Source organism: Lepidochelys kempii, chromosome 2, assembly GCF_965140265.1.
Source record: "Lepidochelys kempii isolate rLepKem1 chromosome 2, rLepKem1.hap2, whole genome shotgun sequence".
Taxonomy (NCBI): Eukaryota; Metazoa; Chordata; order Testudines; family Cheloniidae; genus Lepidochelys; species Lepidochelys kempii.
This window is the reverse complement of record NC_133257.1, coordinates 96559285-96578725: the sequence shown is the minus strand read 5'-3', so window position 1 is coordinate 96578725 and position 19441 is coordinate 96559285. Positions and strand designations below refer to the sequence as shown.

General features: G+C 40.0%; 1 protein-coding gene across 1 annotated transcript in view; it reads right to left on the bottom strand.

The window, feature by feature from the left end:
• Positions 1-19441, bottom strand: part of CCDC102B (coiled-coil domain containing 102B) — a 316005-nt gene that overhangs the window by 229916 nt on the left and 66648 nt on the right. Inside the window, exon 5 of the mRNA XM_073329434.1 lies at positions 7727-7936. Coding sequence (XP_073185535.1) covers positions 7727-7936 — 210 coding nt within the window. The remainder of the gene's footprint in view (positions 1-7726; positions 7937-19441) is intronic.

Below are 19441 nucleotides of genomic sequence, written 5' to 3'. Positions count from 1 at the left end.
GAGGGCAGTTTGAGGAAATGATTCTTCAGAGTGAGGCACAGAAAAGAACAGATACTTATCCACCATCTGTCAAGTCACCATCAAGTCAGTCATCTGAACTGGAACCTCTACCAAGAAGTAGTGTCTTGAAATGGTGTGAACTGAACTCCATGTAGTTGCCCTGCTGGTTTCAGAAATAGGGACATTTAGTGAATAAGTTCTAATGACTATATGATGCTGACTAGCTCATATCATCTTCTCATACAGCTGGAGACCCATTCTGATAATTTCTGAAAGGATATTGCCTGATCATTACCTCTATCAGAAAAGGCCACAAGTAATTTGGGTGTGTTCCAGAATTACTTTCTTCCACCAAAGTAAGAAGACAATGCTCTTAATACATCAAGTGTGCAAAGTTTAGCTCCCCCCAGGGTTGAGGCTTGGAAAAGAAAACTGGAAGACAAATAAATTTATTCAGATGGAAGTCTGAAGCAACCTTAAGCAGAAACTTGGGGTGAGGCCTGAGAATGACCCTGGCTTTATGAAAACATGAATAAGACCTTTAAGGATTCTTTCCACTGTAGGATGAGAATATACAGTGTAGACTTGACTGTTGGAAATATGCAGCTATAACTGCTAAATGAATGGTTATGGAGCTGGTGGAAAGTCCAGCTTGCTTCAGGACTAGTAAATAGTCCAACACTGCTGAAATAGGTGTTGTCAAGGGGGACAGCTGATTTTGAGATGCCCAGACAGAAAACCTCTTACATCTAGCTTTATAAATCATTTGGACTGAAGCAGAAGCTGACCAGCTTCTTTCAGTGGACATTATGTCTGATTGGTGGGTGGAAGGCTAATTTTTCACTGCTAGGTTCATCAGACAAGACAAGAACTGCCTGCCCATCACTGGGGCTATCATGATTATCAGTCCTGCATCTCACCGCTGTTTCTTCAGAATACTTGTTACCATGGGTATTGGCAGAAAGGCATACATCAATCTTAGCATCCAGGGGATGAGAAAGGCATCTGTCTGTTGATGTAATGCATAGCTGAGGTGCTGTCAGTTTCCTCAGAATGAATTTGTAAAATAACTTTCTTGGCATTTATTAGCCATAATGAAATCCAAACCACTCATTAGCTCATCCACTATCTCAACTACAATGAGTTATTGCTCAAAATCCAGAAGTTCAGTTTTCTCCATTATTGGGCAGATGAACATTCCCCAGTCAATGTTTCCATTTGAGATCAATTAGATGGTTCCCTTTTGGATTCCTTGTTGTCTAGCATTTTATCACATCAGATCTAATCTCTTAGATTTGAGCCAGTGTCCATTATTCTTTTGCATTTCATAGATCCTATTACACACTTAATAGCCAAACGCCAATTATTATTAACTGCCCCGTTCTAAACTAAAGCTGTGGTGCTGCTTCTTTTACCTCCAAGTTTGCCCCTTCAGCTTGCTCTCATACCTGCTTCCCAAAACAGGGTGAGAGGCTTTCACCAGACACTTGTGAGGCTTTCTCCTGGTGAGACTTACATTTAGAGCAATCCTTTTTGTGACTAGATTTTTCACCGTAGCAGCATTAAATGAACTGCTTCCCTTTACTTTTGCATTATTACCAATTTCCCTTGGTTTTAGAAACTGAATTTAATACTTGTTTCTAATTGTTCAAAAATGTCGAGCAATATTAGAATCCCCTTTGCCATCATGCATATTAGACACAGACCTGTACTTACAGGACTCAGAGATCAGCTTCCATCTTTCTCACTAGACTGTTTCTGCTTCTGATGATCTACCTATGGAAAGATTCAAATTCTGTGGCACATTCCAGAGCCTGTTGGAGTGCATCTGACCTTTTTTTGCTGATCTTGATCTGCAAGTCTAGCTGAGTGTCTATAAATTGGTCCGTGGCCCATTTATCCTGAAAATCCTCATTGGTATCAGATATGCCAGGAACCCAAGTCTCTTCAAGTTTTCTGCCACTTCAGGTAGGGTCTCTTCTTTACGTCTCAGTTGTGGCCTGATCAGTTCAGATTGATCGCTGACTGCTAACCACATATCTAGAGTTTGTACCAAGTCTGGATGATTGTCTCTTTTCTAGGGAGTCACTTGTGTAGGACTAGCAGAGCGGGGCCACTCAAGTTGGCTACTAGAAACACCCCTTTCTGTTTGTCTACCCAGCCACCCATTTCTGCCATGGTGTTGAACTGAGCCAAATAACCCTTCCAGTGAGTTCTCTCCTCCCCTCTTTAAAAAACAAAGATGTAGCTTTTGTCTCAGTTGAGCTGGAACAATCTGATCTCTCCACTCTGGGGTTCTCTGGATTACAAACAAGGTAGAAAAGTGTTGTAAATGTCTTGTTTTCACCCATGTTTTGTGGCTCGCCTAATTCCATAGCCAGATGGCTGACTTTATCTGTGGTTCATGATTCTTTGATTTCCTTCTCAAGGTGATATTTTTCAGCTCTTGGAATCCTTGCTGAGGCTCATTTGTTAGCAAGATCCAAGTTGGATAAAAGAAAAGGAGTACTTGTGGCACCTTAGAGACTAACCAATTTATTTGAGCATGAGCTTTCGTGAGCTACAGCTCACTTCATCGGATGCAACCGATAAAGTGAGCTGTAGCTCACGAAAGCTCATGCTCAAATAAATTGGTTAGTCTCTAAGGTGCCACAAGTACTCCTTTTCTTTTTGCAAAGACAGACTAACACAGCTGTTACTCTGAAAGTTGGATAAAGTTTTCCTGATATCCCCTCTTTCCTGGAAAACCTTCTTATCCTTGACAGGCAGGTTGCTGGTCACCTCTTTGATCTACCTTGCCATCCCAGATTTGGAAGTGTTGGAGCTGGGCTCCCCAACCACTCTGTAGCTGCTGCCCCCCAAAAGACTTCATCTCTGCCTACAGGTTATCTCTCAGCCCTTCCTGGGAAGCTTCCAGCATTTTGCTTTAATTCTTTTGCAGAGCCTCCAGCTCTTGTTTTAGACCTTGTTTCAAATTCTTCAGGGCACCTTTGAGTTCTACAACCATCTCCATTATTTGTTCCACCTTGGCTCAACAGGAGTACCAGCTCACACTTCTCCCCTTGGAAGCTGGATCCTACTCCTAAAACCAGTATTGCCCTCTTGACTTGAGTGGTTAGCAAACATTTGGGGTCTTGTAGGTTGTTTCTGTTAGGAGGAGAAATTGATGATGAAGTCTGGTATTTCTTGGATAGAATTCTGTACATTTACAAATGGAGCTTTGTTTCCCTGAACATAGTAGGAATCACACAGCAGGAAGCAGTTCCTTCCTTACAGTGTCAATCCTCTGTCCAGCCAGCATTCTCCCCAAAGAGCTCTCCTTCTTAGTTTTCTCTGAAGGACATGTTACAAGTGCTTCTTTTCCTGTCTCTTTCTTTCTGCTTCTCTCTGCCTGCTTCTTGGCTGTTTCTGGCAGATAGATACACAGCTGCAAGCAAATCAATCCCCAGCTGTCCTATGCTTGCATTCAGTCTAGTTTTTGTGCAGTGGCATTTGTTGTCAACCCCCAGGATGTTTTCCATTTTATCAGCTACCACTGAATCAAATGACCATTAATTGTTCCTCATTTATCCTGAATTGAAAGCAACCAGCACACTCAGCAGCTGCAAAGACAACCTGTACTACATGACTACACTACGTGGCTTTTAGTGACATGGCTGTTCCGCTACAGCCATTCTGCTAAAAGGCATGCTAAAAGCAGAAAGCTCTTCTGCCAACAAAAAAATTCCATTCCTCATGAGCAGCAGCGGCTTTGTCGGCAGGAGAGTGTTCCTGCTGAAAAAGCGCTGTTCACACCGGAGCTTTTCGTCGGTAAAACTTTTGTCGTTCGGGGTGTGTGTTTTTTTTTTAAACAGCCCGGAATGACAAAAGTTTTGCTGACAAAGTGCCAGTGTAGACAAAGCCTAACTAAGGCCATGACTGCACTAGAAAGCTTTCAGCTGTGCCACTGTAAGCTCTCTAGTATAGTCACTCTAAGTTGATGGGAGAGAGCACTCTTGTTGACTTAATTAATCTATTCCCAATGAGCAGTGGTAGCTATGTCTGAGGAAGAAGCTCTCAAACAGATATAGTGCTGTCCACACCCGTGCTTAGATCAGTGTAACTTATATTGCTCAGGGGGGTGGCTTATTCATACTCCTGAGTGACGTAAGTTATACCGAAATAAGTGGTAGCACAGATATAGCCTAAGAAAAGGCAGATGTTGCAAGGATTCAGCGTCACAGTGATAGGTAGTAAGAAAAGAACTGAGGAATGGTTGGATCTACTCCACCTTTTATGCCCTCGGATGGGAGTGGGGACAGCCCAGATGGACACTGCTGATCTCGTGTTCAGAAAATGCATGAACACCAAGTTATTCACCACATGAATTCTATTTGATACACAGTAACATATTTTCTCATATATGCGTATATTTGACCAGTGGTCTCTTCGAAATCTCAAATTACTTTTCTTATAAAGGAATATCTTATATACTTATTGGTTCAAATAAATACCAGTCTAAAAGCATTTTAAAGGAAGGTTCATAGTTGTTACAGATATGGCAATTTCCTGCACTATCCTTGAAAAATCTGATTGAATTAAATTTAAGTAGCTTTGGAATCCAATGTATTAAAAATACAAAGTTGATGTATTATTGTGAAATTGTATGTAACTTTCTTTGTGGGGAGACATGACCAGTGTAAACGCTGGGAAGTGTTATGAGCATCAAAGAACTATTTGAAATAGATGTGATGAAATGGTAGTTCTTCAAGTAGTAATCAGTGGCTCAACAGGTAGTGATCAATGGCTCCATGACTAGCTGGCAGCCGGTATCAAACGGAGTGCCCCAAGGGTCCGTCCTGGGGCTGGTTTTGTTCAGTATCTTTATTAATGATCTGGAGGATGGCGTGGATTGCACCCTCAGCAAGTTTGCAGATAACACTAAACTGGGAGGAGAGGTAAATATGCTAGAGGGTAGGGATAAGATACAGAGGGACCTAGACAAATTAGAAGATTGGGCCAAAAGAAATCTGATGAGGTTCAACAAAGACTAGTGCAGAGTCCTGCATTTAGGACGGAAGAATCCCATGCACTGCTACAGACTGTAGACCAAGTGGCTAGGCAGCAGTTCTGCAGAAAAGGACCTAGGGGTTACAGTGGACAAGAAGCTGGATATGAGTCAACGGTGTGCCCTTGTTGCCAAGAAGCTAACGGTATTTTGGGTCATATAAGTAGGAGCATTGCCAGCAGATAGAGGGACGTGTTCCCCTCTATTCAGCATTGGTGAGGCCTCATCTGGAGTACTGTGTCCAGTTTTGGGCCTCACACTAGAAGAAGGATGTGGAAAAATTGGAAAGAGTCCAGCGGAGGGCAACAAAAATTATTAGGGGGCTGGAGCACATGACTTATGAGGAGAGGCTGATGGAGCTGGGATTATATAGTCTGCGGAAGAGAAGAATGAGGGGGGGATTTGATAGCTGCTTTCAACTACCTGAAAGGGGGATCCAAAGAGGATGGATCTAGACTGTTCTCAGTGATACCAGATTATAGAACAAGGAGTAATGGTCTCAAGTTGCAGTGGGGGAGGTTTAGGTTGGATATTATGGAAAAAAAAAATCACTAGGAGGGTGGTAAAGCACTGGAATGTGTTACCAAGGGAAGTGGTGGAATCTCCTTCCTTAGAGGTTCATAGAATCATAGAATATCAGGGTTGGAAGGGACCTCAGGAGGTCATCTAGTCCAACCCCCTGCTCAAAGCAGGACAAATCCCAACTAAATCATCCCAGCCAGGGCTTTGTCAAGCGTGACCTTAAAAACTTCTAAGGAAGGAGATTCCACCACCTCCCTAGGTAACGCATTCCAGTGTTTCATCACCCTCCTAGTGAAAAAGTTTTTCCTAATATCCAACCTAAACCTCTCCCACTGCAACTTGAGACCATTACTCCTTGTTCTATCATCAGCTACCACTGAGAACAGTCTAGATCCATCCTCTTTGGAACCCCCTTTCAGGTAGTTGAAAGCAGCTATCAAATCCTCCCTCATTCTTCTCTTCCTCAGACTAAACAATCCCAGTTCCCTCAGCCTCTCCTCAAAAGTCATGTGTTCCAGTCCCCTAATCATTTTTGTTGCTGGACGCTTTCCAATTTTTCCACATCCTTCTTGTAGTGTGGGGCTCAAAACTGGACACAGTACTCCAGATGAGGCCTCACCAATATCGAATAGAGGGGAACAATCACGTCCCTCTATTTGCTGGCAATGCCCCTACGTATACATCCAAAAATGCCATTGGTCTCCTTGGCAACAAGGGCACACTGTTGACTCATATCCTCATATTCTCGTCCACTGTAACCCCTAGGTCCTTTTCTGCAGAACTGCTGCCTAACCATTTGGTCCCCTTGTCTGTAGCAGTGCATGGGATTCTTCAGTCCTAAGTGCAGGACTCTGCAATTGTCCTTGCTGAACCTCATCAGATTTCTTTTGGCCCAATCCTCTAATTTGTTTAGGTTCCTCTGTATCCTATCTCTACCCTCCAGCGTATCTACCTCTCCTCCCAGTTTAGTGTCATCTGCAAAGTTTTTAAGGTCAGGTTTGACAAAGCCCTGGCTAGGATGATTTAGTTGGGGATTAGGTCTTGCTTTGAGCAGGGGGTTGGACTAGATGATCTCCTGAGGTCCCTTCGAACCCTATGATTCTATGAACTGGTAACCACAGAAGAAAAACTAACAAACCTGTATGAGGTTTGAAGGACTGATCACCTACCAGAGCTCCAGGCTGGAGTTGGGGTTGTTCTCTGGTAACTTTATTAACAGGCATGTAGGTTCTTTTATTGTTTTTATAAAACGTTTTCTCTGTAATACTCACACCTTAGGAATAAATGTGTTTGCTTAGAAAGGGCTCTTTGGTAACTTAACCATGGGTAACTATGTTGTTTATAGCATCTGGGGAGAAAGCAAAGCACAGACTCTGGCCTATTTAGGCAGTCTGACTTGCCGTGTCAGCAGGAAACTGAGCAGACTAGAAAAACCCCGGTCAGGATAGAGAGAAATGTGAGTCTCTGCCCAAGAGAGGTGATGGATGGGAAGCTGGAAGCCTGAGTGTGGGTGCCATTGGTAGACCACGGAGAGGGAATAGAGATGCACCTGTCCTGAACTGTGACAATAGTGTGGAAAGATATTTTAGGAAGATAAGATATAAGCAGTTTGTTGTTCTTTAGAAACCCACACTCCTCCTGGAAAATGAGCTATTGCAGTATTATAGTTTCAAAGAATGAACTATATATGATATTTGAATACTGAACAAGGTAAATTAAATAGGAGTCCAGTAATCTGAAGTTCTGTAAAATTGAGTTTACATGAAAGAAAGTCTAGTATGGAAATATTTACTATGATTTTGTTGTCATATTTCAGTTTGAAAAAGTTAATAGCTATAGCAACTATGCAGAAAAATCATTGTCATTGTTATACTTTATGGAATGACTACATCCATCAGAGCCTTTTTTCAAAGAACATGCCATCCATTCAAAAATAAAATTAAGCGATACATTAGGGCCCCTAATCCTGCAAACACTTAACTTCATGCACTACTTGATGCATGTACGAATCCCTTTGACTTGAATAGGAATACTCCTGTGTGTAATGTTACACAGATGCATCAATGTTTCCAGGATCAGTGACTATTTTAAATCTGTGCTGATGGCTGAGAACTTCCTTGAAACAAGTTTGGATCTACTACCAAGTAAAGTCCATACCTTATTTTTTTCCAGTAGTTCACCTTGTGCTGTCTTGAAATCAGAACCCAAGTTACTTGATAGCAGTTTATTTCTCTTATCCAGAAGGTCCTGAATTTCTTTCACCTGGGACTTCCACCTTCTATTCTCTCTTTCCAGACTTTGCTTTTCTGTTTCAAATATCTCTCTCTTTCCCCACTCAAAGGTATTCTCAGACTGTAGTCTCTCCAGCTGAAAAAGAGAACAAAATATTGCTAAAATCTCCTTTTTTCTGGGTGAGGTTAAAGGGTTAGCCAGCCAGCACACCCTACAGAGGTTTCATGAACACCCTGGAAAAAAGTCAACCTGATACATAATTTAACAGTTTTGCAGGATTCATAAATGTTTTAAAAATGTGAACATGGAAAATAAAAACATACAAGTGAAACTACAGTTCTTCATTTTTCTGTAGTTTTATCTTTACATTCATAAAGCACAAGTCAGACTTCAAAAGGGGCAGTGTTAACACTGTAAATTATTGTTTTTAACTTGTTCCATTCTCTATTGTACATAGATTAATACTCTTAAAAATCAAGAAAAAGGATTTTTTTAAACACAAGACAGAGCCAGTTCTGCACACCATCTCTTTAAAAGTGCCAGAGCCCACTTTTCACCCCATGAGGAAAAAACCCATTTTCCATCATAATTTTATTGTACACTGTTTTTAATTTTAAAGGAATGGAATGAAGTGTTTTGGAACTAAGACAATTAATAATGGATGAACATAAGCAGTTTTTTTATTACTGTTACTCAGTTAAGGCTCTGCATGACTTGCAGGATGCTTGTCAAAAAATTGCAGTTGAGTTGTGGACAAACCAGGGAAAATTGTGGAAAAGTAATAATGGACCTTAATATTTGCAGTAATAAAGTGCATTGTTATTTTTACCCAAATTTCTGCTGTCAGCTGACCGGGGCTAAGAGCACGGGTCTGAGGCTTAGATTGGCTGCCCAGGGTTGAAAGAGGGGGCTCCTGCTCTCAGCCCTTGGGTGGCTGGGGATCCCACTACCAGGTACATGCTCAGAGAGGCTCCTGCTGTCAAAATTGCAGTGGAAGCCTAATATTGCAAAATCTGCAATATCGCACGTTATGTAGGGCTTTCTACTCAATGGATTATTTTGTTAGTACTGAGAGCCTGCTGCACTGAGGAGATAATGCTTTAAACACTTGGCTTTACTGGAGAAGTTTTAAATTGTAACTTCAGTACTAGAGCCAACTACCTGGGTAACCAGAGCAACTTGTTTCTTGGGTTAATACTCATTAGTACTGGAATGAGAATGGTCTTTTGCAATCCAACTTAGAACATGCCACGACCTTAAAGTTCAACAGAGTCAGGCTTTTTTGAATGCTGATCGGTGCATTACTAAGGGGAATGAAATTAAGTATCAACAAAAACAACAACAAACATTTTACTAAATGATGGAGAATGAACATCTAAAAAGTGATTTTATTTACTCAAAGACAGGTAGATGGAGGTTATGCCAAGGGTGTACCAAATGCTCTCAAGATTTTAAAGGAAGAGCTGTGATTTTTGTACCAGAAATCAGATAACAGGCACTTATCAAAAGCTCTAAATAGGTTAGAAATGGTCAAAAATGAGAGAATCCAGCAACTTGAACCAAAAAAAGGACAGGAGGAGAATTCCATCAACAGCAGAAAAGTTTTAAATAAAATGATGTGAACTTTGTTACTTGCAGTTTTGTGAAGACCAGAACCAATTATTTGATAAAATTATATGGTCTGACAACTGTGAAAGGCTATAAGGCATCACTAGCTTTTACTGCAGAAAAAGGCTGTACAAGCCAGCAAGGATTTAGAAAGAAATCAGACAGTCTTATTTTAGATTTACTTTTCGCAGGCACAGCCTAGTTTTATTTTAAAATCCCTATGTGGAAAACATAAAAAACAATCATATTCAAGGAGAATGGTGTAGTAGATGAAGGCATTCACAGCATCAGAGACAGAATAATTCAGAAACTTTTAGTTTCAGAAATGGTGTTACTTGGGTAAATCAAATTACAGGCTTGTTTGTCCCCCGCCCCAAAATCATTAGTAACTATACAAGCAAATTAAGATTAGAGCAGAATTAATCACGGGTTATATAGTTTTTCCATTTCTAGTTCACAGACGCCTCAATCCTACTAAGACTTATAAATATGATTAGTAGTCTACTCTACTGTGGGACTACTCACAGGTCAGTAGTAAAAATGCCATTATCTTCTGTCTGAAAATGTACATACAGCACTAAACCCACCATATCAGCTGGTATTATTTAACCATTTCTTGCAACTAAACCCAAACTCCATTCCCTTGTGGAATTTCCTTGAAATTAATGACAGGTTTCAGAGTAACAGCCGTGTTAGTCTGTATTCGCAAAAAGAAAAGGAGTACTTGTGGCACCTTAGAGACTAACCAATTTATTTGAGCATAAGCTTTCGTGAGCTACAGCTCACTTCATCTGTATTTTCCACAGTATGCATCCGATGAAGTGAGCTGTAGCTCACGAAAACTTATGCTCAAATAAATTGGTTAGTCTCTAAGGTGCCACAAGTACTCCTTTTCTTTTTTCTTGAAATTAATGGGCATCCAGACAATCACAAGGGTCAGCCCACCTGGTGCAACTACGGGATCTGGGCCTATCTCTGTAGTCTCCACAGAGATTCCCGAGATTAAATGGGCACTGATCAATGTCTCCTTTGTAGAAAGAGACCCTCCATTCCAGGGCATGGGGCTTTGCTTGGGCATTGTGGACCAACTTGTACTGTGACTCCCTATCCGATGTCACTTCTGTAGCTAAATAGTGCACCTTTATCAGAACTAGAGTCACCTTGAAAAAAAAAAAAGGTTTAAACTATTAAAAAAAAATTAGGGTGTCAACATCATGCTATGGATTCCACAGACGTGGAAAGAACTGGAACTGAACAGACAGCTAGGAATGGTCAAAGATTCATTGTAGTGTTAAAGAACTTCTCATGAGACACAGAGTAAAACCAGATCAGGGAGCACCGGTACAGAATTGTGCAGTTTTACATTCAATTGACTCCTTGTCTTTTTCCCTGTTAACCCTATTAGGGCTGTATTAGGAGTCAGCAGCATATTTGCCCCTTGGGGTATGTCTACACAGCAAAGAAAAAAACAGTGGCTGGCCCATACCAGCTGACTTGGGCTCACAGGGCTTGGGCTGTTACACTGCTGTTGTAGACTTATGGGCTTGGGATGGAGCCCTGAGCTCTGGGACCCTCCCACCTCACAGGGTCCTATAGCCCAGGCTCCAGCCTGACCTCACCGTCTACACAGCATTGAAACAGTCCAAGCCCTGCAAGCCCGAGTCAGCTGGCACAGGCCAGCCAGAGGTGTCTAGCTGCTGTGTAAAATATCCAAAATGACAATCATGGGTTCACAGGTAAACAGATATATATATTTAGTGGGGGTAATATGACAGAAATTGAAATGTTTATTTTATAAAAGCTTCCCTCAAAAACTGGGGCCTATCCTTCTGACCTGGCTACAATCCAATATCTGGGTCAGATAGTCAAAAGAGTAGTAAGTCTAAGTACTGCTTGTGCTGAACTAAAGATAGACCAGTCTTTGCTAATGTTCCTCATATCCAAAAGCAGACATTATCAATGAGTCATTCTGGTGATCTCACTTGTATTTTAGTTGCCCTATTTAATGACATTTTACACCCTTAGGGTGTGTGCTCAAGTTACGGGCACAAGATTGGATTTGTAACTCAAGGGAAGAAGATGCCAGGAGAGAGATGAAAGAACAGGCAAGTCAATTTATAAACCACTGATAGAGCCATGTATCAAAATGAGATTAGGCAAATGAGAAAGGAAAATATCAACAATCTTTGCCTTACTAAACAAAAGTCTATTATGATTCTCAAAAGGAGAATGGATCTGTGTTCTTGATTAGCCAAAAGGCAAAGAATTTACAGTAGTAATCTTTAGGCTTTTGGTAAACTTCTAATATAACATCCTTTCCCTGACTCCTTGTCCTCCAAGTGCCTCCTGCAGAAACTTAACTTCACAATAAAAGGTGAAAATTCCAAGAATTTTCCTTTCTTTTGGGTTTCAATAAATTGCCCCTACATTACATTGTACAGTTACAATGAATTTTAAAGGATGGTGAAAGGGCTTCTTGAAAATCTAGTAAGAACAGAATCATAGGTTTCTGGCTATTTGTTCCGGTAACAAATTAACATTTGCCTACAATGATCTCAATGTTTTTTGACTGATGACTGAACGGTTTTGGCCAATATTTTTTACCACAAAAACAAACAATTTAGGGGAAAGAAGTTTTAAACCAGTGCTTCAGGCCCTTACCTGGGATATGGGAGGCCTGGATTCAATCCCCCCCTTCTGTCTGATGTGGAACAGAGATTTGAACGTGAATGTCCCACAAACCAACGGAATGCCCTAGCCACTGATATATTGTATGATCTGGTGGGGCAGTCAGTCAGTCTCTCTGTGTATAAATAATTAAGTCATTGCAGCAGGGTTTTGAGCTTGGAGCTGCCTCTTACATCGTAGGTGAGTGCCATAACAACCAGGCTACAGAGTCAGTCATTTTCACTCATTCTCTCTCTAGCCCAATGACTATTTATTGTCATTATGAATGACTATGAATTGCCAGTATGATCCAAAATTGATTTTTTTTTTAATTTGCCAACTTTTTGCAATTTTAGAATTCCGTTTGACCTAACTCATTTTTTTCTGAACTCCGGGAAAACTGAAAAATCAGTGAATCTACTAGCTCTACTTTGGCCCCATAGTTTAGGAAGCAGCTATTCAGGTGGCAAAGAGAACCAGCAAAGACTTTTGAGAACTACTGTTGGAAATAGGTGGGCTGCCCATGCCCAGAAGTTATTCTGAGGATGACTAGACAAACCCAAATATATTCGGCAATGCCTGCAGAAGAAATCTACAGGCTGCTTTCCCTTATAGGATTTTTCATGGATATGTTTTCAGTTTCTGGATCTGAATCAACCTAAACAAAATATCCAAAATAAAACCATGAGCTAAGGAACAAGCCTACTGGGGGAAAATTTGTGGATTGAAAAGCCATGGGAAACAAATATACAGGCAAGGAGATTAGTCGAATGCATGTGAATTAAAGCTGGTGTTCACATGTCTTTTGACCTAACCACTGAAGTTGGTGTTAACCTACTGCAGGGATTATGGAATGAGTACAGTTAGTCTATTGACGCGTGAGATCACTTTTTTGCTTTTGATTGGGGTCTGTTAAAGCCATATCAATAAAGAAAATCTTCAGTATCCCTTTTCTCAATATCATCTTTCCCAATTCCCAGATTTTTGCTGGAAAAATAAAGCGTTTAGCACCCCATTCTTTAGATAAACTTATGGGATGCCAAATCTGTCATTCTTCTCCAACCAGCTGCAGACACTAAAATGTTAGTCTTGAGGGAAAACCATATAGCATTACTATGGGCTAGATGTTAGAATAATGTAACCTCTACCAAAAACTGAGTTTCTCACACAGGACTTGGGTTCAAACACAGTGCTGATGTTAAAGTGCTGTACCCTGAGGAAGTATAAAGCCCTGCAAGTAATAACATAGTTAAGTCAAAAAGCAAACCAAAATTACTTCCAATGATTTCAGTGTCTCGACCACCATGATGAATCCACATTTGGTTGCTCTGTTTGACTACGCAGCCAATAATAAGGCTATTACTTTATACATTGAGATTTCTTGACCATGAAGAGTACTGTATACATTAACATCTTTCCTACTCAATTGGCTTAAGATGCTTTTTGAGCAAAGCTCATAAACCTTAAATCTCTGTAAGCCTTCACAGGTGGAGTTCATGCATACCATTATTTATAAGAATATATTTTGTTTCAAGAAACATACAAAATACTCAAATGGTTTTTGCACTGCACATCTATCATGTAAATTCAAGGATTCTCACACTTAAGTACCTTAAAAGGTGCTATTAGAAATCTGATATTCTTGCCTACATATTCCCCCCCCCCCCGACACACACACATCTATTCTAATGGTAAGATGAGCCCTAAATCCAAAGCTTCTCTACTCAATAGGCTACACTATAATCCATGAACTCCCCAATTTGGGGCTTCAAAATACCAAATCCAAATGTTTCCAAATTCAACTCTGTTCCAATTCTTCTGTAACAGTGATAGTTCTCTCTCCTGCCATCCATCTCCACCCTCTGACAAACAGGGGCTAGGGACACCATTCCTTACCCATCCTAGCTAATAGCCATTAATAGACTTAGCCTCCATGAATTTATCCAGTTCTCTTTTAAACCCTGTTATAGTGCTAGCCTTCACAACCTCCTCCGGAAAGGAGTTGTGTTATCTGATACAAACTCAAATCTTGATCAGAAGTTTAGGTTTGAGGCCATCTCTAGGGATATTCTACTAGATTATTAAAGGATCACAAAAAGCCACGCAACACTTGAGAAATATTGATTGTCATACCACAAAAAAGCAACACAGTTCATTGAACAATTTGAAAAAAAATTTGATCCTTGCACTTGAAGACTATAAAGAGGAGAGCTCCTCTTCAGACCCTGATGGAGGCACATTTAAATGACACTCATATGTGGACATGTTTTTCAAGAGTTCAGCATCCACAATCAGGGTCAGATTTTTAACCCATCTTAGTTCCCATTTAGGCACCAAAATGAGTTGACTAGATATTTCACAGTGATGTGGAATGTTTTGAAATTCAGGTTTCAACTATGAGTACAGAGTACTTGAAAATGTAGTCCATAATATTTAAAGCCTTTTGTTACACAGCTATAGCTGTTTTATGAGCAATAATAACATTACATCTAAACACTGGTCATCAAAACAAATAGGAATCCAGGCCTAGAGGGAGTTCAGACAAATATGCTACCTCATGAAAGGATGTATATGAAAAAGGAGATAACTGAAATTAACACTTGCACTGGGATTCAGTGCGACATGAACGGCTCATGCAAATCATAATGCAGTTAGCTGTGTGAACTCTGTTTCCCCCTAAAAAGGAAAACTTGCTTGTTCTATGCATAGATGTGAAAAGCCTGACAACTTAGTCTGACCTAGGAAACTCCCTTCCCAAATCGAACCTTCTCTCCACAAAACTCACTCAACTCTCAGAAAAACACAGGATTGTAGCTTGCCACACTTCTCCCCTTCTGCCATATGTATATTGGTACCCTTGTTAGAGCTTAAAATTAGAGCTGAACTGCTCCTCCACATGTATAATTTTCAGGGGACTAACAAAGGAAACCCATTTCCCACCTCCATAGAAAACGTCTTAAAGGAGGAGCAGAAGCCCAACTGCTCAACAGCAATGGGACTAACAGTGCTCCTCCACTGCTTCTTTAAAGTCTATTTACCAGGTTGAGGTGCCACAGAATACAACAATCCAATTGGAAACCCCTGATCTGGGGTCTTCCTTTTAGCTTAGCATAAAAACAAGATACAGTAAATTGCCGGTACCATGTAGTAACCAAAAATAGCACAGTAATCTGAAATAATGGCCCAAAGCATTGCAACACTGCAAAAAGCCTGTAGTGTTTTGGATTACTACTACAGAACATGGTAGTATTTCTTATTAAGGGTGGAGCAGGTGGCAGGACTAGAGAAGGATTCTCCAGAACTGTTGATGCTAAGCAGGTCAGGGGACCTCTCACCTGAATGTTTTCAGCAGAAGTATGAAAGAAAGTGGGATTTCTTTGCTGACCTCTCAAGACCCTAGATCGTGGATAGAGAGCTAGTCAGTCACGTCATGAAACACTGAGGATAGATTGGTTGGCCTTTCCCAGTGCTGAAAAAAAGGATTACAGAATGTCAGGAGCCAATCCTGTAGGATGTAGGAGAGCTAGTCACATGAATTAAGAGCCATCTAAACCTCTGTCAAATGAATTTAATCCACATGAAGCAAGAAAGCTGGGCATCCCATAACTCTAGTTACAGTCTGAGATTGCTCTAATTGTCTGAATGAAATTCAAAGAAATTGTCATGCCTAGGTCTGAAGTTATGAAAATTTAAGTATCATCTGCTAACTAAAAACCCAAAGGCATCTTGCTTTTTAAAATAAATATTTATCAAGAAAATTTCAGTGAGAACTACAATACATGCACATAGATGACTTGGAATCCAAGATGACCCTAAGGTTATGTGCACACTGCAATTAGACATCTGCAGCTGGCCCATTCCAGCTGACTTGGGCTTGTGGGGCTTTGGCTAAGGGGCTGTGATGTAGATATTTGAGACTGGACTGAAGCCAGAGCTCTGGAAACCTCCCACATTGCAGGGTCCTGGAACCCGTGCTCCAGCCCGAACCTGAATGTCTACACCGCAATGAAACAGCCCCTTAGCTCCAGCCCCAGGAACCTGAGTCAGCTGGCACAGGCTAACCATAGGTTTTTAATTGCATTGTAGACATACGCTCAGAGTCCTAACAGAACCATCTGCCTAAAAAGCTGACTCAAACTCCAAGAGAGCAAATTCATATTTCTGTACTGATGTCTTACGCTAATCAATTCATCCTTGGTTGGATTCAAGTAGAGCAAGTTACAAAGCCATCCAAGACTGAATTTGAGTCAAACAGACAGAAAGGAGACTACCAAGTGAAGCTCTGATCTATAAAATATATTTAATTATTATCTGCACTTCTGTGAAATCTCAATTCATAGCTGCTATGTTGACAAACTTCACATTGTGCTCCTATTATGTGTTATTGATTAACGCAACAAGGTCTTTGTTAGAAGGCTACCAGACATCGATTTGTGGATCTGCCAATATTAAATTTGTACATTGCTAGTCACCTTTCTTGCTATACAAAACAAAAACAACAGCACCTAAGATTTTTTTTCAAGTTGTGATAATACTTTTTATTTATTTTATACACCTAATACCTGAAGGCCTCTAGATACCATCACAAAGAGACACTAAAATATAATCTATCATTGACAGGTAATTGGGTAACATTCAACGTATTACTAATAAATCATAACCCTAGCTCCTCCAAATTTCAATACTACTCATTCTTCCAAGTAACCTTCAGAGCGCTGGGAAATCTTTACTGGCTTTTTGTTCTATTGGATTATTCCAACACAATAAAAAGGAATCCCTGGCACCTATTTTATATGCCATCTTCCACGCAACAGTCTCGAAGTTGTATTTAAGAATGAATCCTGACAATCCTGTGAGCTAGATTGGCATTAACCTAATTTTACAGATGGGGCAAATGAAGCAGAGAGAAATTAAATGGCTTCCTCAACTCTGTGACTCAGCTGGGAATAGGAATAAAATTTCTACCTCCCAATCTTGTGGTCTGATCATAAGACTTTTCCTTTCCACTTAAAAACAAAATTAAAAGCAATGCTGAAGGAGATAGGACACATTTATATGAAAGTAATGTATGTATTACCAAGGGTACTTTTGATACAAAATCATTTCTTATTCATAGTATAAGTAATACAGATATTTACAAGTCCCCAAAGAGAGAGTTACTAGTAGCATTATTTTTCTACATTAATTGTTCCAGTGTAAAAATAGTCTTACATTTGAAACAGAGGAGCACAAAGTTTATCTTCTTACAAAGCGGAAGATAGGAAGTATGGTTATGTTAAAGGAGATAGATAGGTGTAGTCATCTATACAAGCATAAAGTAAAAAATGTCAATAACATTGGTGATATGCACAAGTTTTTGTCTTTCTGTTTTTTTGAATTGGGCATTTTAAAAATACTTCAGTTTATGGCTGTGCTTATGAATGCATGTTCTGTATTTAATTTACAGATACCAGCATATTTATTTGTAATCAGGTTTGATTAATAACAAACTGGAAAGGCAGTTTTAATTTAAAATTATCAATAGAAGAGGGTTAATACTCCATAGGTAACGTGTGTTATTTAAATAAATCATACTGTAATAACAGAACTCTCTGAAAAGGCTTTCCCCACTGTCTCAATGTCCTGGATTGGAATATTGTGGGTATGAGGAGGCACAGAGGACTTACTGATGTGCTACCTAGTTCTGGGGAAAGCTGCTAAAATGAAAGCTGTAAGAAAAACTGTCTGGCTACTTACTTGTACTTACATTTGGCGATGAGGTAGGTCAGTCCCACTTGTACCAAACAGCTCTTCATCTCTGCTTATGGTTCACACAGCAGTACCAGATCAAAACAAGTTCATGTGATATCAGCACTATCATTTACTATCAACTCCAGTTCTCTGACTAGCTGGGTGAATCTGCAGCACTGCAGATGTCATGGTACCACATGGTTCTATACATTCCTGTATGCTTTTTCTTAAGGAATCAACCCATATAAATTCAGCTATTTATCTTATAAATTAGTTTCACCTATTGGACCAGACATGGAATTAAAACATACCATAATGTCTAACTGATACCTCATAACAGTAGTAATGTATTGCTGCTTAAATGCTATCAAAGAGAGACCTGGGCATGCTATGTTAGCAATTAATTACATTTTAGTATGTAGTAAATAGAAGTACTGAACAGTAGGGATACAAATTAGTTTCAGAGATCTCTATTCATTAGCATTCTACACAGAGATGATTCTGAAGATGCAGTGTTATATTATCCCCCTCTTCAAATACAAAATAAAGAAGTCCACATTGGAAAAGCATCATTCGAGAATGCTTTTTTTTTTTTTAAATTCACTACCACCCTCAAGCCCTCCTTGCTATGTCCTTTCTCGACCCCTGTGGATCAAAACTATCATTTCACTTCTCAGTTATTGCAACCTCCTTCCTTCCTCTTTGGCCTTGACAAATGCAATCTTGCCTCACTGATATACCCTCAGAACACTGCTAAAAAGGTCATTTTCTTAGACTGTCACTCTGACCATGTCACCCCCTGCATGGGCTGCCCCTTCTTTATACTATCAAACATAATCTGCTTGTATTTGCCTTCAAGGCCCTTCATGGGCAATCCCCACCCTACCTGCATCTCTCATTCACTACTGAGCTGTTAATACTCACCTCCAGTCAGCCCATGATGCCAGTATCCACTTACTACTTGTTAATTTTTCAAACACTTTGTGCTTTCTCCCATGCTGCCCCGCATGCTTGGAAGATGCTCCCCGTAAACCTCTGCAAAACTACCTCACTATCCACCTTCAACCATTCCCCATAATCCTCCTCAAAACTCTCCTTTGTTGTGTGGTGCCTACAAAAACTTAACAGTTAGACTGCCAGTGTTCAGAGACAAGTATCTATCATGATGACCACTATTTTTGCATTGCTTCCTTGTACTCCCTCATTCTGTGTATTTATAGCCATCTTTTGTCTCTTGTCATATTCAGATTGAAAGTTCCGTGGAGTGGGGACTATCTTTTTGTTCTGTGTTTTTATAACACTTAAAATAGTAAGGCCCTGGTCCATGACTGGGGCTTCTGGATGCCATGATAAAACAAATAATATATAATACTGAAAAAAATATGGTATTTATATTCTTAGTGAAAGCTTCAAGTAAAATATTTGCAAACACACCCTCATTCACCTTTTGATCCTAGCATCTGCACCATTAATGGTACATTTTGAAAATAGATAGGTAAACCATGGAGTTAAGCAAAAATCAGAAAGTCAAATTAAGTTAAGAAGAGCAAACCAAATCTGAAATACTTCATAATCCCTTTCATATCTCTTTGGGTTGAAAATCTTGTAAGATTATGCTCTGTCATAAAGCATCCA